This window comes from Phyllobates terribilis, unplaced genomic scaffold (genome assembly GCF_046119375.1).
Source record: "Phyllobates terribilis strain yellow unplaced genomic scaffold, ASM4611937v1 Scaffold_9__5_contigs__length_417890890, whole genome shotgun sequence".
NCBI classification, from domain to species: domain Eukaryota; kingdom Metazoa; phylum Chordata; class Amphibia; order Anura; family Dendrobatidae; genus Phyllobates; species Phyllobates terribilis.
Genome location: NW_027362769.1, coordinates 249,558,979 through 249,586,485, shown reverse-complemented (window position 1 = coordinate 249,586,485; position 27,507 = coordinate 249,558,979). Strand labels below are relative to the sequence as shown.

The following is a 27,507-nucleotide window of genomic DNA, read 5'->3' as shown; positions in this document are numbered from 1 at the left end:
CAATATTTTGTAAAGGTGATTGTGCAATGAGTTTGCTTTCTTGTATTTCTTCTATAAGGCGCCAGCACATATTTTGTATCGCTGGACTCCAGGATCTAGAGCCAATTTGATTTACATAAAGATATATCTTTGAAATTAGACTGTAAAGTCTGATCAGATGTTGCACTTCATTAAGCCCTGAAAACTTGTATAACACACATGGCTATTCTGCAGTCTACTCAGAATCTGCCCTCAACATATCGGAATTATCTAGGCCAAATTCAACATTAACTAGAGCATGCAATACTGGAATAAACATGTGGATATGCACACTGCTTTATCATGTGTAAACACACAAAGAACCAAGAGGTATTACAGCAAAATCTCATTTTTAGGCTTAGTTGGCTGTGTTTTGTCTGCCACTAATTTGTGCATTTTTTTTCTATGTTTTATTCGCAGTGTTGTTTACCAGGATGGATTTTATGGTGCAGATATTTATGTAAGTATCTATATGCATGATATTTTATTGTCATAGAAAGGAGATAGTGTTCAGTAAAATTAATTTTCACAAATGTATTTTAGTTTTCATGTGGGCATGTAAATCTAAATATATAAATTCATTGATTACGCAGTTACGGCATTTTAATTACATAGATAAGATCAGTATTTGCTTCTAGTTTCAAGCATGCAATATACTGTGATGACGAAAGAGTATTATCAGAAATAAAATATATAAGAAATACTCTGGTGGTTTATAGTACTGTAAAAATCTAGTTCTAAGGTTTTAATTAATGTGTTAATTTTTAAGGAATTAAATTAGTTCTACACTTTCTTCCACATTGAGAGGTGCATTGGACATATACAGTATGTACAGGTATATATAGAAATATATAACATATTTTTCGGACTATAAGACGCACCGGACCATAAGACGCACCTAGGTTTTAGAGGAGGAAAATAAAAAAATAAAAATTTAAGCAAAAAATGTGGTCATGATGCTCTTTTAAGGGGGAGGGGGTCATCTGCTGACACTGGTATAGGGGTAATGTCCCCCAATTATGACAATATCCCCCATCCTCATATATATGCTGCCCACTTTCCTTTTATATGTGGTCCCCATCCCTCCATCCTGGTATGCATGGCACCCCTCATCCTTATCCTGGTATGCATGGCACCCCTCATACCTATCCTGATATGCATGGCTCCCTCATCCTTATCCTGGTATGCATGGCACCCCTCATCCCCAAACCTAGTATGCATGGCACCCATCATCCCTGTCCTGGTATGCATGGTACTCCTCATCCCCCAATCCTGGTATGCATGGCACCCATCATCCCTGTCCTGGTATACATGGCACCCCTAATCCCCAATCCTGGTATGCATGGCACCCATCATCACTGTCCTGGTATGCATGGCACCCCTCATCCCCAATCCTGGTATGCATGGCACCCATCATCCCTGTCCTGGTATGCATGGCACCCCTAATCCCTGTCCTGGTATCCATTGCACCCCTAATCCCTGTCATGGTATGCATGGCACCCCTAATCCCTGTCCTGGTATGCAGGCACCCCTGATCCCTTTCCTGGTATGCTTGGCACCCTTCATCCCTGTCCTGGTATGCATGGTACCCCTGATCCCTGTCCTGGTATGCATGGCACTCCTCATCCCTGGCCTGGTATGCATGGCACCCCTCATCCCCAATCCTGGTATGCATGGCACCCATCATCTCTGTCCTGGTATGCATGGCACCCCTAATCCCTATCCTGGTATGCATGGCATCCCTCATCCCTGTCCTGGTATGCATGGCACCCCTCATCCCTGTCCTGGTATGCATGGCACCCCTCATCCCTGTCCTGGTATGCATGGCACCCCTAATCCCTGTCCTGGTATGCAGGTACCCCTGATCCCTATCCTGGTATGCTTGGCACCCCTTATCCCTGTCCTGGTATGCATGGCACCCCTGATCCCTGTACTGGTATGCATGGCACTCCTCATCCCTGGCCTGGTATGCATGACACCCCTAATCCCTATCCTGGTATGCATGGCACCCCTAATCCCTGTCCTGGTATGCATGTCACCCCTAATCCCTATCCTGGTATGCATGGCACCCCTCATCCCTGTCCTGGTATGCATGGCACCCCTCATCCCTGTCCTGGTATGCATGGCACCCCTCATCCCTGTCCTGGTATGCATGGCACCCCTCATCCCTGTCCTGATATGCATGGCACCCCTAATCCCTGTCCTAGTATGCATGGTCCCCCTAATGCACAAAAAAAAAATAAACTCTCCTACTCACCTCTCTTCTCTCTCCTCCAGCGCTGCGTCCTGTCTGCCCGCACTGATCTCTCCATGTGAGCCGCGCATGACGTCACTGCCATGCGCGCCTCACAAGGAGAGATCAGCTGCCAGAATTCACTGCTCCCCACGCCGGGTCTGTTTGCGTGGGGAGCAGTGACTTCATGCTGCATAATAGCCTGCACACAGCGGAGCCGTGCTGCGGCTGCTGCTGGCTATCTCCTGTGCCCGCTCATTAAAGGGCATGAATATTCACCCCCTCCCAACGCCCATGGGCGTGGAGAGAGGTTGAATATTCATGCCTTTTAACAGCGGGCACAGGAGATAGTTGGCAGCAGCAGCAGCCGCAGCGCAGCTACACTGTATACCGCTATTAAAGAGTATGAATATTCAGTGCTCCCCATGCCCCATGGGCGTGGGGAGCAGTGAATATTCATTTTCTTTAGCAGCGGGGACAGTGTAAGCTGCAGCAGGTGGCTGCTGCCTCCTGTGCCCCGCTCCTCCACTGATACTGCTTCCCCCACACCCAACATAAATATACACCCCCCCAACATTCAGACTATAAGACGCACCCCCCATTTTCCTCCAAAATTTTGGAAGAAAAAAATGCGTCTTATAGTCCGAAAAATACGGTATATATATATGTGTATATACATATGTGTGTATATATATGTATGTATATATATATATATATATGTATATACAAAACAGACCAAAAGTTTGGACACACCTTCTCATTTAAAGATTTTTCTGCATATTCATGACTTTGAAAATTGTACATTTACACTGAAGGCATCAAAACTATGAATTAACACATGTGAAATTATATACTTAACAAAAAAGTGTGAAAAAACTGAAAATATGTCTTATATTCTAGGTTCTTCAAAGTAGCCACCTTTTGCTTTGATGACTGCTTTGCACATTCTTGGCATTCTCTTGATGAACTTCAAGAGGTAGCCACCGGAAATGGTTTTCACTTCACAGGTGTGCCCTGTCAGGTTTAATAAGTGGGATTTCTTGCTTTATAAATGGTGTTGGGACCATGAGTTGTGTTGTGCAGAAGTCTGGTGGATACACAGCTGATAGTCCTACTGAATAGACTGTTAGAATTTGTATTATGGCAAGAAAAAAGCAACTAAGTAAAAAAAAAACGAGTGGCCATCATTACTTTAAGAAATGAAGGTCAGTCAGTCCGATAAATTGGGCACACTTTGAAAGTGTCCCCAAGTGCAGTTGCAAAAACCATCAAGCGCTACAAAGAAACTGGCTCACATGAGGACCGCCCCAGACAAGGAAGACCAAGAGTCACCTCTGCTTCTGAGGATAAGTTTAACCGAGTCACCAGCCTCAGAAATCGCAGGTTAACAGCAGCTCAGATTAGAGACCAGGTCAATGCCACACAGAGTTCTAGCAGCAGACACATCTCTACAGCAACTGTTAAGAGGAGACTTTGCACAGCAGGGCTTCCTGGTAAAATAGCTGATAGGAAACCACTGCTAAGGACAGGCAACAAGCAGAAGAGACTTGTTTGGGCTAAAGGACACAAGGAATGGACATTAGACCAGTGGAAATCTGTGCTTTGGTCTGATGAGTGTGGAGGAGGAGGTGTGATGGTGTGGGGGTGCTTTTCTGGTGACACTGTGGGGGATTTATTCAAAATTGAAGGCATACTGAACGAGCATGGCTACCACAACATCTTGCAGCGGCATGCTATTCCATCCGGTTTGCGTTTAGTTGGACCATCATTTATTTTTCAACAGGATAATGACCCCAAACACACCTTCAGGCTGTGTAAGGGCTATTTGACCAAGAAGGAGATTGATGGGGTGCTATGCTAGATGACCTGGCCTCCACAGTCACCAGACCTGAACCTAATCGAGATGGTTTGGGATGAGCTGGACCGCAGAGTGAAAGCAAAAGGGCCAACAAGTGCTAAGCATCTCTGGGAACTCCTTCAAGATTGTTGGAAGACCATTTCCGGTAACTACCTCTTGAAGCTCATCAAGAGAATGCCAAGAGTGTGCAAAGCAGTCATCAAAGCAAAAGGTGGCTACTTTGAAGAACCTAGAATATAAGACATCTTTTCAGTTGTTTCACACTTTTTTGTTAAGTATATAATTCCACATGTGTTAATTCATAGTTTTGATGCCTTCAGTGTGAATGTACAATTTTCATAGTCACCAATTGGCGCGACCAATCAGCGAAGCGTGGTTCAAATCCCACCCCAATTCACGGCCGGACGGCGCCTGTCGCTGATTGGTCGTGCCAGCCGCCTGCAACCAATCAGCGACGCGGGATTTCCGTTACAGACAAACAGACAGAATTAGACGATTATATATATAGATTGTTGCTCCAAAATGAATGCAGCCTTATTCAAGTCCGTTGATCATCGGAATGTAGCAGAAAAGACCTGAAGAAAAAAATGGAATCCAGGCAGCTGATAGTCATAGTGGCTAAGGGCTTCGGTCAGAAACGCGTCAGAATGTTTAGTTGTTTTTATTGCGTGGATATCCCCTTTTTGAAGACATGAAATAAAGATTGCTAATTTTTATCAGCTGGCAGGATTCCATTGTTTTCTTCAGTTCTTTTCTGCTACAATACTCAACACTTTGGTTCAAGATTCTAATCTAAATTTGATTCAATATGGTGCTTTAATATGGCCATTTTGGTAAGAGTAAATATTTTTTCATGTGTGAATTTAGATCTTTTTTGCTGTAATCAAATGTTGGCTGAAAGTAAAAAAGAAAATAATAGGCACACAACACACAGTTTGTTTATACTGTGCCATTTTGTTTACATGACAAGGTTTCTTGGGGATTCTGTGCCTTCTTTTTTAATATAGCATGCTTCAGTGACAGATTTGTTTTAGCCACTTTGTTGAATTTTTGTATGGTGCATGATACAATATACATTTTTAGCAAAAATATTTGCAACAAAAAGGTGGGTATGAGCATGAAAGTAGCTTGGGGGAAGTGGTGAGTTTGTGCAAATGGTCAGTTGACAGATGTTGCAAAATACTTTCATGCTTTTGGTGCCTTTTTAGGTTTTAGTATATTTTTGCAAATGCAGCATGCTGTAGGAGAGCTGTAGGCATCTCTGTAGGAAAAACAAAGTGAATAAGTACGCTAGGCATCATACTGTGTGGGGCGTCGCGAAGGCATTGTAATGTTTGGGGTGGGGGACTTTGGGGGCAACATACTGTGTGCTGGACTTGGGGCATCATATTGCATTTGGGTGACTTTAGGGGTATCATACTTTGTAAGTAAGGGATTGTGGTGTCATCATACTTTGTCTGGGGGACACGATATGGGCATCATGCTGTGTGGGGGGGGCTATCAGGGCACCACACTGTTTATGGGCAGCTATTTGGGAAACATGATTTCTGTAAAAAAGACTTTGACTGGTATGACTAGTGTCATACTGTATGTGTAGGACTGTGCAGACTTCATTCTGTATATGAGTACTGTAGAGGGATCGTACTGTGTGTGGGATCATATGGTGGCATTATTCTGTGTGGTGGAGAACTTTCAGGCATCATATTGCGAGGAAATCATACTGTATTTGGTTGACTGTGGGGGGCATCTTACCGTTTGGGGAGGGTTATAATGTATATGAGTGAATATACTGTTGGGAGAAACTGCTTGGACATCATACTGTGCATAAGAGGCACTGTGGTTGCATTGTAGCATGTGGGGGAATGTAATATAGGGGCATCGTTCTTTATGAGAGGGTAATGTGGAGGCAACATACTGTGTGGGAGAATGTACTCTAGGCGTATCATACTGTATGGAGTGGGGTACATTTGAGGGTATCACACTGGGTGTGGAATAATGTACTCTTGGGGCATGATACTGTGTGAAGGGGACTGGGTGGGCATCATATTGTGTATGGGAATGTATTGAGGGGAATCATAATTTGTGTGGTGTAATGAAATGTGTGGGGTTATCATACTGTGTAGGAGAATGTAATATGTGTTAGGAGATGTATTGTAGGTGTGATTATACTGTGTGTAGGAATGAACTGTGGGGGGAATTATACATTGTGTAGGGGAATGTTTGGTGGAGGCATTATAATATGTATGTGGGAATGTACTACTGACCTAAATCATACTATGTACAGGAGGATGTACTCCCAGGCGGCATCATACTATGTGCAGGACAATGTACTGTGAGGGGCATTGTACTGTGAGGGCGGTGCTCATGTGTGTGGGGTGCTCTGTGGGTGGCCATGAAAGTGATACTATACTGTTTGTTAACACTAGTGGGCCTCACGAGAGGGAATATTTCTAATTTAGTGTGTATAAAAGATTAGGTGAATTAAGTGAACTGGCTGAGAGTACAATAAATATTGGAGCAGTATACAGTATGTGTTCCTCTTTTCTGCTTTTCTGTCTTAAAGTTGGCACTTATGACGAAAAGGTTGGACAGTATACTGCAGAGGCAGGAGGGAGAGTGAAAAAAAACAAAAACAGCTTAAGGGAAATAGTATGGGTCAGTAACATATAAAAGTAGGAGGTGATCACATGTTAGGAAGTACCACAGCTTTCTGAAGAACTACTAATCTTCCAGAATCACATGAATGCTTTTCCTTAAGATGATTTTGACATTTTCGCTAAAGGGAACTAATTATTAAGCTTTTTATTTTATATAGCAATGGTTATCTCCTTTAAAGGTAACCTAAATCTGCAAATTAGTTATTATTCTTTATCCATGCTTTTTCAGGCAATTAAAAATGAACTATGGCAGTTAAGTTCCATTATTTGGTATTTTGCCATAGTCATAAATTAATAACTGGCCTCCTTGTGGGTAAAGCAATTGCTGTGAGTTATCCGGGTGGTACAGCATCTTGGCCGAGTCATGACCTTAAACATCATTGCAGTCTGTATATTACTCTAAAATGATGTTCTAAACCATCATTGCACAGTAAGCCCTTGCACAGAGTTCAAAGTTGGCTTCAGATATAGCTGGACTCACCATAGGGAAGGTAGAGTTGGTCTATACAGATTAGGCAGCACTGATAGCTCTTCCTGCTCCGGTTCCAGCGATCATGTAACTGCTGAGTAGAGATGAGCGTTGTTCTACTCGAACTGTTCGCCAATCTCAAATTCGAGCTGTTTTGGGCGGTGTTCGAGCCGGTCGGCGAACACGAACAATTTGAGAAAAATTCGGCTGTTCGAGGTTATGTTCGATAACTGTTCGTGCACCAAAGTCATAACTGGATTTTTTCTCAGTAATGATGAAAATTAATGTTAATACGCAGTTTGAGTGTACAGCGGGGCGGGGGGAGGGGCAGGGGATGGATCTCTGCAGGAACAATGAAGATCTCCATTTTTTTTTCTCTTTCCCGCATTTGCAGTGGGGAGGTGCAATCTGTCAGCCTATCAGCAGCGCACACACGGAGCGAAGTGCTTTTTTTCACACAAGCAAGGGCATGTGTGATTGGCAGTGTATGTCACATGTCCTTGCCCTATAAGACCAAGCCATTTTCCCCGTCGCCACCATTTTCTCACTGCTGCAGCTGCGTGTTAGACGGCACCGCTGTTGCTGTGTGCGCTATACCTTGTTAATTTCAAGCCAATTTTCGCACAAATATACAGATAGCTTGGGAGTAGGGAATAGTTGTGATTGCAGTCCTTTTAAGGACTAGGTTACAGCATTTCCTACGACTTTTATCAAGCAGGTCTGTGCTCTTAAATAGATAGATTGTGGGAGTAAAGACTAATTGTAATTGGAGTCCTTTTCAGGACTAGGTTACATCAGTTCCTATCAGTTTTTGCCAGGCAGGTCTGTGCCAGTGCTGTGCAAGTTTTTTTCACAGCATTTGGCTGAATCTAGCAAAGCTAATCCTTTTTGGCCTATTGCAGAGTGTGTTAGTCAGTGGAGTAGCCTATCTGTGTTGCAAGATATACCACCTGTGTATAGAATACCAATTTTTTTACTGGACCTAGTGAAGTAAAATCTTTTGGGCATAGCATCATTCTATTAGTCCATCTATACTGACCTCCATCAGGTTGCAAACTGAATATAATTTTTTTCTGCATCTAGCTCTGAAAAAATATTTGGGCTTCTAGCAGTGTGTGGGACTTGGTCTATTAGTCCATCTATACTGACCTCCATCAGGTTGCAAATTAAAAATAATTTTTTTCTTCATTTAGCTCTGAAAAAATATTTGGGCTTCTAGCAGTGTGTGGGACATGCTCTATTAGTCCTTCTATACTGACCTCCAGCAGGTTGCAAATTGAATATAATTTTTTTCTGCATCTAGCTCTGAAAAAATATTTGGGCTTGTAGCGGTGTGTGGGACTTGGTCTATTAGTCCATCTATACTGACCTCCATCAGGTTGCAAATTAAAAATAATTTTTTTCTGCATCTAGCTCTGAAAAAATATTTGGGCTTCTAGCAGTGTGTGGGACTTGGTCTATTAGTCCATCTATACTGACCTCCATCAGGTTGCAAATTAAAAATAATTTTTTTCTTCATTTATCTCTGAAAAAATATTTGGGCTTCTAGCAGCGTGTGGGACTTGTTCTATTAGTCCATCTATACTGACCTCCATCAGGTTGCAAATTAAAAATAATTTTTTTCTGCATCTAGCTCTGAAAAAATATTTGGGCTTCTAGCAGTGTGTGGGACTTGGTCTATTAGTCCATCTATACTGACCTCCATCAGGTTGCAAATTAAAAATAATTTTTTTCTGCATCTAGCTCTGAAAAAATATTTGGGCTTCTAGCAGTGTGTGGGACTTGGTCTATTAGTCCATCTATACTGACCTCCATCAGGTTGCAAATTGAATAAAAAAATTTTCTGCATCTAGCTCTGAAAAAATATTTGGGCTTCTAGCAGTGTGTGGGACTTGGTCTATTAGTCCATCTATACTGACCTCCATCAGGTTGCAAATTAAAAATAATTTTTTTCTGCATCTAGCTCTGAAAAAATATTTGGGCTTCTAGCAGTGTGTGGGACTTGGTCTATTAGTCCATCTATACTGACCTCCATCAGGTTGCAAATTGAATAAAAAAAATTTTCTGCATCTAGCTCTGAAAAAATATTTGGGCTTCTAGCGGTGTGTGGGACTTGGTCTATTAGTCCATCTATACTGACCTCCATCAGGTTGCAAATTAAAAATAATTTTTTTCTGCATCTAGCTCTGAAAAAATATTTGGGCTTCTAGCAGTGTGTGGGACTTGGTCTATTAGTCCATCTATACTGACCTCCATCAGGTTGCAAATTAAAAATAATTTTTTTCTTCATTTAGCTCTGAAAAAATATTTGGGCTTCTAGCAGTGTGTGGGACTTGTTCTATTAGTCCTTCTATACTGACCTCCAGCAGGTTGCAAATTGAATATAATTTTTTTCTGCATCTAGCTCTGAAAAAATATTTGGGCTTCTAGCGGTGTGTGGGACTTGGTCTATTAGTCCATCTATACTGACCTCCATCAGGTTGCAAATTAAAAATAATTTTTTTCTGCATCTAGCTCTGAAAAAATATTTGGGCTTCTAGCAGTGTGTGGGACTTGGTCTATTAGTCCATCTATACTGACCTCCATCAGGTTGCAAATTGAATAAAAAAATTTTCTGCATCTAGCTCTGAAAAAATATTTGGGCTTCTAGCGGTGTGTGGGACTTGGTCTATTAGACCCATCTATACTGACCTCCATCAGGTTGCAAATTAAAAATAATTTTTTTCTGCATCTAACCCAGCCAATAGTTTTGGCCTAATACCACAGTTTGGCCACTCAGCTCTGCTCGGTTACCATCCATTGTTTTTTTGTGCAAACAACTCCAGAGTTGTGAATTAGTTAACCACCAAAATGAGTGGAAAAAGGCCTGCTTCTGGTGGAAAGGGGAATAGGCGTGTTGGGAAGGGGAAAAAAGGTTGTGTCCGTGGGGTAGGTGCAGAAGAAAGACCATCTTCCAGCCAAACTAAAATGTCTACTTCTTTTAGCGGACAATGTGATAAGATCCCTTTCTTACGGCCACGCCAATCGCTACAAATTCCAGATGAGGCACAAAAACAGCAGGTGCTTCAACGGATATCAAGTGCTCCTTTAAGTGGGCTCTCCTCCACATCAACTTCAACATCACAAATACTCCAGTCCTCAAAGGTGTCACCCAAATCGCACTTGCTTCCTCACAGCTCCCAAATCTCCAGCTGCCCGTCTGAGTATGAGGTAGAACAGATGGTTGAGTCTGCAGAGCTGTTTACTCATACTATAGCCTGGGAATCAGAGGTCGACTCCAGCGCTTCTGTGAATCCAGACGAGGAAATGATCTGCACTGATGCCCAGAATCTTTATGAGTCGGATCCAGGACCAGACGCAGAAGGTTCTGACCATAATGTAGACCCTCATTCCCAAACTGTAACTCCTGTTGGTGGAGACAATGAGGAAGACGATGATAAGACTCAAATACCTGATTGAAGCGACAACTTTAGTTTTTTGTCAGGGCAGGAACAGGTTGGCTCTGAGGACGACGGGTGTGATAACGCACAGGGTGATGATGATGAGGTCGGAGATCCCACTTACTGTCAACCCACAGTCAGCCAAGAGATGAGGTCAGCAGAGGAGGTGGAGGAAGATGCTAGTGACGACGAGGTCAGATTGCGCCTTCCTGGACAGAGACGTAGTACTGGAAGCACGTCAACAACTGCATCCTCAAACACAACTCTGCCTCTCACCACAAGTCGTGGTGGCTCTTCAGGTCGCATGGGTGCTAAGCCTTGCATAGCCTGGGCATTTTTTCAGATCGATAAAGATGACCCAACTCGTGTTATCTGTAACATTTGTCAGCAAAAGCTAAGTAGAGGCCAAAAAATACATAGTTTGAGTACTTCATGCATGAACCGGCACATGGACATGAAGCATAAGTTGCAGTGGGAAGCTCAGTGTGCTACAATGCGGCCTAGCCGGCCGGGCCAACCACCGTCTGCCATATCTTGTGCATCCGCGGCCTCTTCATCCTCTGTGACTGGGGGGACAGCAGTCACACCTGTTTTGGGGCGCAGACCTGCCACCTCTTTACCCGCAACAGCCAGCGTGATTGGCAGGTCATCATTTTCTTTGGAGGTGGTAACACCAGCTGGTCTTGAGCGCTGTCCGACATCGATAGCACCACCTTTGGATCAAGGCAACCTAACATGTCCGCCTGCATCTTCCTCACAGACCGGCAGTTTGCCGGGGACACCCTTATCAACCCCGTCTAAGCACAATAGCCAGCCCTCGGTCCCTCAGATGTGGACAAGTAAAAGACCATTTCCTCCTAGCCATGAGAAAGCTAAGAGGTTGAATTTCACCATCTGCAAGCTCTTGGCTACAGAAATGCTGCCTTTCCGCCTGGTGGACACAGAGGATTTTCGAGACCTTATGTCCGTCGCAGTGCCCCAGTACCAGATGCCAAGTCGGCACTACTTCTCAAAGAAAGGTGTGCCTGCGCTCCACCAGCATGTCGCACACAACATCACCGCTTCTTTGAGAAACTCTGTGTGTGACAGGGTGCATTTCACCACAGACACTTGGACGAGTAGGCATGGACAGGGGCGTTACATGTCGCTGACTGGGCACTGGGTAACTATGGTGACAGCAGGACAAGGGGCTGCTGTCCAAGTCTTGCCGTCCCCACGAGTTGTGCGTCAATCCTCTTTATGTCAAAGTTCCTCCACTGCTTCTGCCTCCTCAACCTCCTCTCGGTCTTCCACCTGCACCCAAAGCCTGTCTGGTCATGCCACAAGCTTTCTAACTGCGCAGAAGGGATCCTGCACACCTCCTTACTATGCTGGCAGTAGGGCTCAACGTCATCAGGCGGTTTTTACATTGAAATGTCTGGGAAATGTGAGTCACACAGCTGAGGAGTTGTGGTCAGCTCTGGAGAACCAATATCATGAATGGTTGTCTCCACTGGACCTGAAACCAGGGAAGGCCGTGTGCGACAATGCTGCAAACCTGGGTGCGGCCCTTCGCCGGGGCAATGTCACACACGTGCCTTGTATGGCTCACGTGTTGAACCTGGTTGTCCAGCAATTTTTAGCCCACTATCCCAGACTAGATGGCCTTCTGCAGAGGGCACGGTCGCTGTGTGCTCACTTCCGCCGTTCGCATCCCGCAGCTCAGCGACTTACATCTCTACAGAAGTCGTTGGGCCTGCCACTTCACCGGCTAAAATGCGATGTGCCTACCCGGTGGAATTCAACTCTGCACATGTTGCAGCGACTGTGGCAGCACCGACAAGCCCTGGTGCAATACGTTCTGACGTATAGCCTGGGCCAACGAGATTCAGAGGTGGGGCAAATCACGCTGGAGGAGTGGTCTCAGATCAGGGACCTATGCACCCTTCTGCACAGTTTTGAAATGGCGACGAAGATGTTTAGTGCTGACGATGCCATTATCAGCATGACTATTCCGGTGATTTACATGCTGGAGCACATGTTAAACAGAATTCGGAGTCAGGTGGTGGCACAAGAGGAGGTGGAGGAAGTAGAGGAGGAGGAGTTGTATGCGGAAGGGCTAACATCTGCAAGGTCCAGACGGTCGGCAGCACCAAGGCGGCAGGCATGTGAGGGTGGGGGAGATGATTTTACCAGGGCGCATGGTAGCAGCCAAACTAGTGAGGAAGGTGCAGGAGCCCAGGAAGAAGTGGAGGACGAACTGATGGAAGACTCATCAGATGAGGGAGACCTTGATCACATTTCTGTTGTGCGAGGTTGGGGGGAGAGGACAGAGGAAGGAAGCATGATTGTTACCTCGCCACCAACACAACAGGGACTTGGTGCTCCTGGATGCGCAACACACATGAGTGCCTTCTTGCTGCACTACCTGCAACATGACCCTCGAATTGTGAGAATTAGAAATAATCCTGACTACTGGGTTGCCACACTGTTAGATCCCCGGTACAAAAGTAAATTTGCAGAAATTATTCCTGCCATAGAAAGGGATGCACGCATGCAGGAGTATCAGCAGAGACTGTTGCAGAATCTTACATGTGCTTTTCCACAAAATACCAGTGGTGCACGTAGTGAATCTCACAGTTCCAACTTGCCAACCGTGGGACCGTCAAGTGTTCAGCACTCAAACCGTAACAGAACCACAGTATCTGCTGGTAACATCAATTTTGCAGAATCATTTCACCACTTTTTTAGCCCATCCTTTGCAAGGCCACAGGAGACAAGAAGTCTGACACATAGTCAACGCCTAGAGACGATGGTACAGGAGTATCTCCAAGTAAACATTGAAGCCACGACTGTGTCACTGGACCCTTGCTCTTTTTGGGCTTCCAATCTGGATAAATGGCCGGAGCTAGCCACTTACGCCTTGGAGATCTTGTCATGCCCCGCAGCCAGCGTTCTGTCTGAACGTGTGTTCAGCGCTGCTGGTGGTGTGCTGACAGATAAGCGCACGCGGCTCTCCACTGATAATGTAGACAGACTCACGTTCATAAAGATGAACAAATCATGGATCCGAAACGACTTTTCTACCCCTGTGTCATCCTGGGGAGAGTAAAAGCTTGATGATTGGTTAAAATCACCGTACCAACCGTTTTAAGCTTTCAAATTACTAATCATGTTTATCTGTATCTTGACTGGAAAATAATTTGGGCTTTGTAGCAGTGTGCAGCACTGATCCTATTAGGCCATCTATAATAAGCTTCACCAGATTTAAAATTAAAAATAATTTTTAGCTGCATCTAGCCCGGAAAATAATTTTGGGGCTCCGAGATGCGCAAGACACATAAGTGCCTTCTTGCTGCACTACCTGCAGCATGACCCTCATATTGTCAGAATTCGAAGTAATCATGACTACTGGGTTGCCACACTCTTAGATCCCCCAAACTTTTCGATCAACCTTTTCATTTTAATAAAGACCAAAAAAATGGTCATTTTTGAAATTATAAGCATTAGCAGGTTGTTAGAAACTGAAATCAAACAGTTTTCAACTCAAAACTTTATTCTAGGTGATGTTACATTTTCACATAGGACCCCTTGTTCGAAAGGAGCTTCTGAACTCTCTCGTCCATTGAATTTGTCAGGTTTTGGATGGTTTCTGCTTCAATTGTTTTGCATGAGGACAGAATACCCTCCCAGAGCTGTTGCTTAGATGTGAACTGCCTCCCGCCATCATAGACACTCCTTTTAATGATGCTTCAAAGGTTCTGAATGGGGTAGAGGTCAGGGGAGCATTAGGGTCACACCATAAGTTTGTCCCCTTTTATGCCCATATCAGCCAGAGATGCAGATGTTTTATGTGCAGCATGAGATGGTGCATTATCATGCAGAAAAATGATCTTGCTGTGAAATACACGGTTCTTCTTCTTGAACCATGGCAGGAAGTGCTGTTTGAGAAAATCCACATACATTATGGAGTTCATCTTTAGCGCCTTCAGGGATCCTAAAGGGGCCGACAATCTCTCTCCCCATGATTCCAGCCCAAAACATTACTCCACCTCCTCCTTGTTGGCGCTGTAGCCGTGTTTGCGTGGGGTGTCCATCAACCAGCCATCCTCCACTCCATTCATCTGGACCATCGAGTGCTGCACGGCACTCATCCGTGAACAAAACAGTTTTGAAATCAGTCTTCATGTAATGTTTGGCCCACTGGAGCCGTTTCTGCTTGTGTGAAGTGGATAGAGGAGGTCGACAGGATGGCGTATGCACAGCTGCAAACCTCTGAAGGACCCTGCATCTTGTTGTTCGGGGGACGTTGGAGGCACAAGCAGCTTCAAAAACTTGTCTGCTGCTATGACAAGGCTTTTTTGCCGCTGCTCTTTCAACCTGACGTAATTGCCTTTAGGAAAGAGTCCTCAATTTGCCCTTATTAGCACGCACACGTGTGTACTGTGAATCAGCTACATACTTCTTGATTGCCAAGACACTTCATCCTGATCATCGCACAATGTTGATTGTAGTCATGCCTTGACCTAAACACTCCACAATTTGTTGCTTCTCAGCAGCCGACACATCCTTTTTCTTTCCCATTTTGGCAGAAAATGTAGGCTGCTTAATAATGTGAGAGAGCCTTCTTAAGTAGTCTTGCCTTTCATTGGACACACCTGCCAAACTAATTAGCACAGGTGTCTGCAATTGCTTACAGTGATATAAAGAGCCCTGACACACATCACCATCAATGAGTTTAACTGACAAACAAACAAATTCTTCCCTTATCACTCCTAAACACTTTTTGCATAATAATTTGGAACGCGGTGTACATGTGCTTTTCCACAAAACACCAGTGGTTCACGTAGTGAATCTTACAGTTCTAACTTGCCAACCGTGGTCTGTATGGAATTGTTCAATAAAGGGCCCAAAATTAAGATAACATAGATGGGAGAGGTCTCTATGAATAGGAATTCCTAAGTATTTGATACCCTGTGAGGGCCAGGCAAAGGGAAAGTTGGACTGGATGGAATCCTATATGGATTTAGGGAGGGAGACATCGAGGGCCTCAGACTTCGCTGCATTGATTTTAAAATTTTACCATGTAACAAAGTGATCTATTTCAGCCATAACAGCAGGGATGGATATATGTGATTGAGTGATATATACTAGGACATCATCAGCAAATAGAGAGCACTTGTACTCGGTGCCTCCCACCTCAATCCACCTAATATTGGGGTTATGGCGAATTGATGAGAGCAGGTGCTCCGTCACTAGGATGTATAAGAGAGGGGACAGAGGACATCCCTGCCTTGTCCCATTGGTGATTGTGAAAGGTGATGAAAATGTTCTGACGCACCCCCTGGGCCTTGGGACACCCGGAGCCGGACCCTTTTTGGTGGATGCTGGTGGTTGTAGTCTTCGTGGCGGCGATCCGGTTCCGTGGCTCTGGGCGGTCAAACCAGTGGCGGAACTATTTATGTGGTTTTGATGTTTAAATGTCCGACTACGCCACCCGTGGATTGCGGTCAGAGTGAACCGCCGCTACAGGGCAGACCGCTAAGGCTGGTGTTGTGGGTGCAGCAGAGCGTAGCATAACTCCCCACGGGAGGAGTATAGCCTCAGGGCAGTGTATGCGGAGGATGGGGGTGATGGTGCAGGGCAGCAGCAGTAACGACACGGAGTCAGTGATGCAGTTCAGGGCCTTTACTCACAGTTCTTATTATCCAGACCACGTCTGCAGGTAACGGCTGCCCACGTCGTACTGTGCTCACCAGGTGAGGGGCTCAGACAACTCCCAGATAACTTTGGAGCGCTTCACAGGACCCCCTTTGTGTGTCCTTTGTCTGGCCTTTCTTACCAACACTTCTGTCCGGCTGCCTCGGGCCTCCTCTTGGTAAACTTGGCGCCAGTTTCCCTGACCCTATGTGGTGCCTTCCTAGCGGGTGGAGCAAGGGGCTGCGCCACATAAAATGTCAGAGCCTCCGGTTTCTAGCTGAGGGTCGTTTCCTGCCTCCACTAGTTCGGGGACCGGTCTCCCCCTTTGGCCTGACCCCTCCACGCAGGTGGATTCGGGCGTGCGGTGGCGACTCGCCCGTCCGCACCCCTGGGATCCCTTCATTCCTCGTTCCTGGAGCCTTCTCCGCTCCTCTTCCTTCCTTCTCCCTCTTGCAGGCCTGGGCCTCTGTTACTAGGCCCGCCTCCGGAGCAGAGCTCATGCAGAGCCCCTGCTCCCTGCCACTTCTGCTCAGACTTCTCTGCACTGAACTAAGATGGTGCCCACCTTTTATACTCCCTTCTCAATGCACCCAGGAACTGCTTCCTCCCTGCTCCTGCACTGCAGGGTTCCCCTTCCTCAGTGTTCCCTCCCCCCACTCCAGCCAGGGACAGGGACTGTCGTGCCCATCTCAGGGGCATATTGGTCGCCCTGCCCCACGGCAATGTGGTGTAATGCATGCAGGTGTCGGGTCCTGATCCACACTCCATCCTTATCTGAGAGTGAGATATCACACCTCTGGGTGAGGTGCAATACGTCTGTAGCAACCGAGCCCTAGGTTCTACAGTTCCATTTATCTTCAGCCTAGGTGACGTATTGTGATACAGGGCCGTGATTTTGGCTGTAAAAGGGTCCCCTAGACCCCTACCCCAAGCTTTTTAAGAGAATCGTATATGGCGTGCCAGGAGACTCTATGGAATGCTTTCTCAGCATCCAACGAGAGTATCTACTTACAAATTTTTAACTGCATCTAGCCCAGGAAATACTTTGTGCCTAGTAGCAGTGTCTGCTAGTCAGCGGATTATCCCGGCTGTTAAGCAAGCTACACCACCTGTAGTTTGGACACTTAATTTTTTCAAAGGAAATGCTTCGGGATCACGGGATACTCAGTGAAGAGCATCAGGAGGCACCCCAAGGCATAGGGGCTGGGACTGGCACTAGGATGCCTTGCGGTGGACAGCCGAGCTCGATCCTTATAAAAGCTTTTTAACTGCAGCAGCTTTAGTGGACGCTACTGGAGCTGGAATTACGCGGCTGCTGGCATGAGACTTGCCCTCCAATAGATCCTTGTAAATGGATTTAAAGTGTATTCATTCAAATTAGAGGGACAATTTAAATTAAAAAGCTTAGAGCTACCTCCACCACAGGGGGGCTCTCTCGACCCACCAGCGGACAGGCACCAGTATTGGGAGAGGGGGGCTGGCCGTCAGGGTTCACCGCGGCTCTGGCACAAACCCGGCGACACGGAGGTGGCACGGGCAGGAGCGGACTGGCCGTCTCGGCTTCTCACTTTTTGGATTTTAGAAGGGCATGACATGCCTATATCTGTGTCTCCCCCTCCTTTTACTCCTCCACCTCTTTTCTTTTCGCATGACTATATGTACTTGTCACTTTTCCATGTGTTAGTTGTGTCTTCTGAGCAGTTTGTCAGCTTTTGGACACCTTTGAAGGTGTTTTCTATGTGTTTCTATGTGTTTTTGTTTGCCTGCCATTGGTTTTAACGGTGTTCGAAGGTGTTCGACGAACAGTTCGACGAACAGTTCAGCGAACACACGGGTGTTCGACGAACCGAACCGAACTCGAACACTACGGGGGTGGCTCAACACTACTGCTGAGTTCCAGGAGTGAGCTGGAGCTGCGGGGTCTTCAAAAAAATTGTTATTAGGATCAACTCTCTTAAACATACATATATATACATATATATATAAATATATATATATATATATATATATATATATATATGTACATATATATGAGCAAAGAGGTAACAGTGTTTTGAACTTTTGACTTTCAGGCTCCATATCTCACCATTCGCTACTGAGACTATCATCAATTTATAGACAATCATCTTGGCTATCTCAATAAATTTTACTTGCAACAATTTAGCATATGATTAGTTATGCAGATTTTTGTAATTTCACTACATTGTTACTGTTTTGCTCTTGGTGGTGTAAAAATCTTTTTCTTCCCGTATACTACAAAATACAACCTGTTCACACATTCGACAATAGCTCCGTGTGTTATTAGGTTGATTCCCCAGTGAAATGTCACTGAATCGAATCGAGGAGCAGCCATGAAGAAGATTTCCCAAGAAAAAGAGAAATAGCATCATCCAGGTCATCGATAGCGGTCTCTCGGTCAAGAAAATTGCCAAACTGCATCATATGAATGCTATGAGAGTTGGAAGGAAACAAAATGAAGTCTGTTCATCCATTTAAAATCCAAGAGGTGGACATCTAGGCAAAATATTGGAGTCAACAAGTTGGTTCAATGCAAGGTCTATCAGTTCTGGCGCTAAAAATACAGCAGTGGAAATGTCTCGTATGCTTCATAATAGTAAGATCACAGACGTCCATGCAAGCACTATGCTATGCACATTACACAAGTAAGTAGTGTCAGCTTGAGTTTGCAAAAGAGTAGGAAAAGTGGACAGTAGAAGATTGGAAACGAGGGATTTGGAGAGATGACATAAAAGTCAATAGATTAGGCTCTGATGGGTGCAAATGAGTCTGGAAGAAACAAGGGAAAATGGGGCTAAGCGATTGAGAAATTAAAGGAATTGTCAAGTTTGATCAGGGAAGCCTGATGATATAGGGTTGTTTCACAACGAAAGGCATTGGATAATTGACAAGGATTGATGGTGGTCTCAGTACTGAGCTATATGTGAGTATCCTATTAGATGAGTTACTTCATACACTGGAGTACTATGGGTATGAAAAGGATGACACAGTTTTCTAGCAGGACAACGACCCGCAGCATACATCGAGATTGGTGAAGAAATGGTTCAATGACTATGAAGTAGAGGTGCTGAATTGGCCCCCACTGTCCCTAGACCTCAACCCAATTGAACACTTGTGGGTAGAGTTGAAGAAAAAACTGTACACATACCCAAGTGAATTGACCAATATGCACCAACTTTAGGAATGTCTAGAAGAGACCTGGGATCAGATTTTGGTCAAGACATGCATGATTCTGATCAAGAGTGTGCCCAGAAGGATTCAGGCAGTGTTGAAAGCCAAAGGTAAATTTACAAAATACTGACAAAATAATGAAAAATAAAACTTAGATTTTTAGGAGCAAAACAATGCAGTGACATGAAAATAATCTGCATAGCTAATCATGTGTTAAATAGTTGCAAGTCAAATTTATGTATGAGATAGCCAAGATGATTGTCTAAAAATTGCTGAAACTCTCAAGTTCGAAGCAGTAGTGGATGGTGAGATATGGAGCCTGAAAGTCAAAAGTAAAAAAAAAATGTTACACTCTTGCTCGTTACTGTGTATATGATATGGGTTTATACATAAAGAGAGTGCTATATATATATATACAGAACAGACCAAAAGTTTGGACACACCTTCTCATTTAAAGATTTTTCTGTATTTTCATGACTTTGAAAATTGTACATCCACACTGAAGGCATCAAAACTATGTGGAATTATATACTTAACAAAAAAGTGTGAAACAACTGAAAATATGTCTTATATTCTAGGTTCTTCAAAGTAGCCACCTTTTGCTTTGATGACTGCTTTGCACACTCTTGGCATTCTCTTGATGAGCTTCAAGTGGTAGTCACCGGAAATGGTCTTCCAACAATCTTGAAGGAGTTCCCAGAGATGCTTAGCACTTGTTGTCCCTTTTGCCTTCACTCTGCGGTCCAGCTCACCCCAAACCATCTCGATTGGGTTCAGGTCTGGTCACTGTGGAGGCCAGGTCACCTGGCGTAGCACCTCATCTCTCTCCTTGGTCAAATAGCCCTTACACAGCCTGGAGGTGTGTTTGGGGTCATTGTCCTGTTGAAAAATAAATGATGGGCCAACTAAACGCAAACCGGATGGAATAGCATGCCGCTGAAAGATGCTGTGGTAGCCATGCTCGTTCAGTATGCCTTCAATTTTGAATAAATCCCGAACAGTGTCACCAGCAAAGCATCCCCACACCTCCTCCTCCATGCTTCATGGTGGGAACCAGGCATGTAGAGTCCATCCGTTCACTTTTTCTGCGTTGCACAAAGACACAGTTGTTGGAACCAAAGATCTTAAATTTGGACTCATCAGACCAAAGCACAGATTTCCACTGGTCTAATGTCCATTCCGTGTGTTCTTTAGCCCAAACAAGTCTCTTCTGGTTGTTGCCTGTCCTTAGCAGTGGTTTCCTAGCAGCTATTTTACCATGAAGGCCTGCTGCACAAAGTCTCCTCTTAACAGTTGTTGTAGAGATGTGTCTGCTGCTAGAACTCTGTGTGGCATTGATCTGGTCTCTAATCTGAGCTGCTGTTAACCTGCAATTTCTGAGGCTAGTGACTCAGATAAACTTATCCTCAGAAGCAGAGATGACTCTTCATCTTCCTTGTCTGGGGTGGTATTCATGTGAGACAGTTTCTTTGTAGCGCTTGATGGTTTTTGCAACTGCACTTGGGGACACTTTCAAAGTTTGCCCAACTTTTCGGACTGACTGACCTTCATTTCTTAAAGTAATGATGGCCACTTGTTTTTCTTTATTTAGCTGCTTTTTTGTTGCCATAATACAAATTCTAACAGTCTATTCAGCAGGACTATCAGCTGTGTATCCACCAGACTTCTGCACAACACAACTGATGGTCCCAACCCCATTTATAAGGCAAGAAATCCCATTCATTAAACCTGACAGGGCACACCTGTGAAGTGAAAACCATTTCCGGTGACTACCTATTGAAGTTCATCAAGAGAATGCCAAGAGTGTGCAAAGCAGTCATCAAAGCAAAAGGTGGCTACTTTGAAGAACCTAGAATATAAGACATATTTTCAGTTTTTTCCTCCTTGTTTGTTAAGTATATAATTCCACATGTGTTAATTCATAGTTTTGATGCCTTCAGTGTGAATGTACAATTTTCAAAGTCATGAAAATACAGAAAAATCTTTAAATGAGAAGGTGTGTCCAAACTTTTGGTCTGTACTGTATATATATGTACATATATATATTTATATATATATATATACTGTATATAACTAAAATGCTCTCTGTAGGGGGCACATCGTGTGAAATAAATGAGAAAAAGATAAATAAAAACGTAGAGTAAAAAGAAAAATAAGTAGAATAAAAAAGAAAGCTACTGCCTGTCCAAATCGTTGTTTCTAGTCCTGTCTCCATCGAGAAAAAAAATATGTGTGCTGTATATAAAAATAATTGTAAACGAAAAGGGGAATACAATTTAAAATGTATTTCAGTGGTCCTTTGTCGTCATAAAAAATGTAAAATGAAAAGTGAAAAACGCACATGCATTTCACATGCATTTCCATTGTTTTCTTTTTCCTCTGATATCTCTAAGTAAAAATAAATAAATAAAAGTAATAGAGAAAGAGTGAAATAGAGAGGGAAAGGGAAACACTCCTCAACATTGAATTTGTAACACCCATTCAGAACGTTCGTGGAATAATAACAATCACAGGATCGATAGACACATTAATAATTTGCAAATATCGGCTCGTCCATGTGTTAAATCATTCATGTGAACTAATATATTGACATGAATTGGTCCATTGGTCACCTTGCTGTCTGAAAGCTACCCATTTTGTATACGGACAGCATACGGACTGATTATATGCTTTTCTGAAAGAACCATTAAAAACATTCATTATCATGCCTATTGGACCATTTATCTATTACACAGAATCAAGTTAGAACAAAGCTGCAGGTTAACTGAAAACTAAACTCCCACCTTTAAAAGTGTTCTACACTGTGGCGATATTTAATCTACCACTGGACACAATGGTAAAAGCTGCAAAATGTCTAGTGTGTAAAGTAGAGACCTGTAATTAATTTTGTCAGTGATGTTATAAAGGCATTGTACTGATTTCCCACAGGAACTTACTTATGCTGTGCTGGAGTTATAGTAAGTCGGCTTGGGTTAACTGAATATTGGTAGTGTATTGTAATGTTGAGGTCAGAGAATTTATTTTAATTTATTGCATAATAAATCAAGAAGATAAAATCTTTAATGTATAAGATTGGCTGTCTACATATCCACAGTATGCGTTGTAATGAAAACATAAAAATATGAAGCACATGTAGGACTACAATGAAACAGTCTTCAATAGGATTAAGTTCTCCAGTCATTTTATTTCTGAAATTACAATTACTTCTTAGCAGTGAGAAACTGATTTAAAATACATTGAAGAAGTGATCAAAATTTCATTATAGAAGAGCAGAACACATTTTATACGCATTGTCGATAATCTTTGAAAAATATTGTACAGCAATCATGAAATTGTGCATAATGGGTAAGAAAAAAAGTTTTCAGTTACAGAAGTAAAATTTGATCCAGCCGCTCAATTGATTTTTCTGTACACTTTATTCACTAGCACATTTTATTTAATTTTACTGCCACCGTCTAAAATGTATTTTTTATGTTTGTTAGACATATTTTCTCATTTAAGTATTGCTAGAAAATAGTTGACTTTGTTTACAGCATACACTTATTTTTAATATCATAGACAAGTGCCTATTATACAAATGATATCTTGGAATAATTCCACAAGTAATGGTACTGTGGGTTCTCTGCAATATGCATTGGATCTGTGTAACTCAATTTACTCCTATAAACTAAATAGTCATGTGATTTTAATAGCTAAAAATGTAATCACCTCAAAGATAATGATATTCATTAAGTCCTCCCTAGAAAATATTGTCTTATACTTCGTGTTTAACCCCCTAGGGCTGGTAGTAAGTCGAAAATAGATTTTATTAACAAGTAAAGTACAGTTGACAAACGGAGAGTTCTGTGACTACACATGCTTGATTAATAAGCTGAATTCAGAATAGGATTAAGTTAAAAAGCATATTTCTAATTGATATTTTTTTTATAAACATGCATATTATAGCTATTGTGCTTTATTACATGGTTTATATACAGTGCTATTCAAACATTATAAGCAGGAGGGGAAAAAATGAAACAAAGTAAAAATGTTTTCAAAAATAGAAGTGTTAAAGGTTTATTTTTATCAACTAACAAAATGCTAAGTGAATAAACAAAAAAGAAATCTGCAGCAAATCAATATTTGGTGTCATCGCCCTTTGCCTTCAAAACAGCAACAAAGTATCAATTCTTTTAGGTACACTTGCACACAGTTTTTTGAAGGAACTCGGCAGGGAGTTTGTTGATATTGGAGAACTAACCACTAGCGATGAGAGAACCCGTGGAAGTTTGGGTTATTCAAAAGTTTGGTACCAGTACCCGAACTGTACTTGAACTTGAACCAGAACCCAAACACTATTGAACACAATGTGGATCCGAACTTTTTGGGCTGGAAAAAAACAATTCTCTATCTGTCTGCAATGCACTTTCCCCGGAACTCCTAACATTACAACAGATTTCCGGGAGAAGTCCTTGTTCGGAGTTTAGCACCGAACACTAACTGTCCATTACAAACCCCTAACTCTTAAGGTCAGGTTCGCTCATCTCAACTGATCATAGATCTTCTGTGGATCTTGCTTGTGCAAATCCTTTTGTCTCTTCAGACAGATTTGATGATGTTGTGATCAGTGCTTTGTCAGGGTCATAATATCAATTGATGGATTCCTTGTTCTTCTTTACACTGAAAATATGTATTAATGACATCAGCTGTATGTGTGGGGTCGTTGTCTTGCAGTATACATTTGGAGCTAATTAGATACTTTCCTGAATGTATTGCATGATGGTTAGTTATCTAATGTGTGCATGTCTACCTTGAATAATTATCTACTGTGTGCACATTTACCTAGAAGAATTGATGCTGTTTTAACCTCTTTCCAACGTGGTGCGTAATAGTATGCATCACGTCGGTACCCCCTGTTCAGCGCGAGCTCCGACGCTGAGCCCGCACTGAACCCAGCACATGTCAGCTGATTATTACAGCTGACATGTGCCCGCAACAGCCGTGGGTGGATTCTCGATCCACCCGCGGCTGTTAACCAGTTAAATTCTGGTGTCAATCTCTGACAGCGGCATTTAACTCGCTTCAGAAAAACGTGTCACTGACTCCGCCCATCGGTGACCCCATCTCGTGTTCGCTGGTCACCGATGGGTGGCATGACAACCCGGGGTCTGCAGCAGACCCCTGTGGTTTTCATGTCTTAATTGCTATGAGCGCCGCCAACTGGTCGGCGCTCACAGCTAGTGAGCATTTCTGCTACATCCAGGCGATCTTCTCATCGCCTGTATGTAGCTGAGCCGATCAGGCAACTGCTGCTTTTAGTCTCTCATGGAGACTATTGAAGCAAGCAGAAATTGTACCAACATTTTTTTAAAAAATATTAAAAAAAAAGAAATATATATAAGGTGAAATCACCCCCCTTTCACCTCATTCAAAATAAACTAAAACCCCACATACACATATTTGGTATCTCCATGTTCATAATCACCCAATCTATCAATATAAAAAATAATTAATCCAATTGGCAAATGGTGTAACGAGAAAAAAATTCTAAACGCCAGAATTACGTTTTTTTGGTCGCCACAACATTGCGATAAAATGCAATAAAGGGTGATCAAAACATCACATCCACCTCAAAATGGTATCAATTAAAATGTCAGACGGGTGCGCAAAAAATAAGCCCTCACCCAGATCACGAAAAATAGAGACGCTACAGGTCTCGGAAAGTGACTTTTTTTTTTTCAGCAAACTCTGGATTTTTTTTTTCACCACTTAAATAAAAAAAGAACCTATACATGTTTGGTGTCTATGTACTCATAATGACCTGGAAAATATTAATGGCAGGTCAGTTTTGGCATTCAGTAAATGTGGTAAAAAAAGCCCCAAAAACAACTGTGGTATTGCACTTTTTTTTGTAATTTTACTGCATTTGAATTTTTTTTCCTGTTTTCCAGTACACGGTATGGTAAAAACAGTGATTTCTTTCAAAAGTAAAACTCGTCCCACAAAAAATAAGTCCTCACATGGCCATATTGACAGAAAATTTAAAAAGTTATGGCTCTGGGAACAAGGGGAGCAAAAACGAAAACGGAAAAACGGAAAATGATCCGGTCATTAAGGGGTTAAAGTCAAGGTGTGATGTTCACACCTTTACATCTAATAATAATTTGATTTAGATTTCTATTTTGCTAATTGATAAAAACAAACTATTAAGACTTCTATTTTTTAAAGCATTTATACTTTATAGCCTTTTTTCCACACCTGACTAAAACCTTTGCACAGTACTGTATATGATATTTTATAAAACATCCACTTTAAGGCCATATGTCGCCAAGTTTCTTTGAAATCAAATCTTCTGTACACTCTGTGGGAAAAACTAGAATGGTAATGGCAATATGTAAATAAGAGAAGGAAGAATGACCTTAGTTCCTTAGTTTATAAAACTCATTAACTTATCAGCAGTGCATATTACAAAAATAGAGCCAGTGGCTTATCTCCCAAGAGAACAGAATACTGGGCATGTTGAATTCATTTCCCCGACATCTGCTAATGGAGTAGTTAGGACACTTACATATACATTGGCAAGGGAGAGTCGAGGCGCTCGCATACGCTTCCATACACAGCCCTCGCGCATTGTCAGATGACATTTATCGTTTGTGATTATGTCTGTAGGATCAAATAGCAAGTTCATTTAGCACTGATCTCCATTCTCATTCTGAGACCTTAGCGACAACTAAGCAATCAAAATGTAAATTATATTTGTATGCCTTACCCGATTTTGCAGTGGGGTAAAATATTATCAAAAGTGGTATTCCAATTATTGTTTTCTAGGTTTAATATTTATGGCATTGGCTAGCTTTGAGTGCGGTTGTTAAAGTCATGTTCCAGGTGTACAACACAGCCAACACCGCAATGTTGTATCCTTACCTGGACCTGATCCAGTGAAGTCTTCTTCTGTTACCAGGTTCCTCCACATCTACTCTGCAGTTGTTGATGGAGGAGGCATTAATAACAGTATCATTTGGTGGCACAGGTCAGATAAGAATACTGATGTGGCTGTATCTTTTAGCGCAGCCCAGCTAGTAAAAGTGTGTGTGGCTGTAATCTACTTCCATTTGTGGCCTATGGGACTGGACCAGACCATATTCAAACTTTGAGTAATCTACTGGCAATTGACAGTTACTGTTTGGGTACTGAGTACATATGGTGCTCTTTATCTGCTATGTCATGTGTGTGACCTAGCTAAATTATGACCTATTTTGCTTTGATATCAGTCCTGGCTTGTCTGACTTTCCTTTTGTCTGATATCATGGTATCTGACATGGCTATCCTTCTGATTATGTTTTTGTGTCCTGCGTCTTTCCCTGATTCTCTACTTCCAGTTAGTGATGCAGCTAGTTTGATTACTCTTGCCTCAATTTTGCCTCAATGACCAGCTGCTACTCTGTGAATGCAACCTAGTGGCCCATTTATAGGGAATAAATGGTGGGGACCGGGGGTTCATCTTTGACCTACCATATTGGCTAGCTAGCGCCAAGTCTGTCCAAAGTTGCCTTTTTGAGCCAACAACTTCAGACAAACTTTACATGCAATGGTGACACAGGTGGTACTGACCTAAAAAATTACAAAATTTGTTTTTACTATTTCACCACACTTGAACTTTTTTTCTCATTTTATTACATTATTATGGAATCAAATGAATTTTGTCATACAAAACTACTAGTCCTGCAAAAAAATACAAGCCCCCATATGTCTATGTTAAAAGGAAAAAAAGGAGTAGAGAAAAAATTAAATTGGAAATATTAAAAAATAACTGCATCATTAAAGAATTAAAAAATTAAAAGTAAGTGGTAATAAGTGGTAGATCACTAACAAACTAGTCACAAGCTAAAGTAACACGAAATCATAATAACATAGTGACAACTTTTAGTGTCAGCAATAAAAACCCAAAACAGAACTGCATGTATTTTTTTAAAGGAATTCTGTCA

General features: G+C 42.7%; 1 protein-coding gene across 11 annotated transcripts in view; it reads left to right on the top strand.

Moving 5' to 3' along the window:
* RBFOX1 (RNA binding fox-1 homolog 1) overlaps nt 1-27,507 on the top strand; it is an 889,443-nt gene that overhangs the window by 773,469 nt on the left and 88,467 nt on the right. For all 11 annotated transcript variants that reach the window (XM_073647782.1, XM_073647784.1, XM_073647781.1 and 8 more), the window contains one exon: nt 439-478. In XM_073647782.1, coding sequence (XP_073503883.1) covers nt 439-478 — 40 coding nt within the window. The remainder of the gene's footprint in view (nt 1-438; nt 479-27,507) is intronic.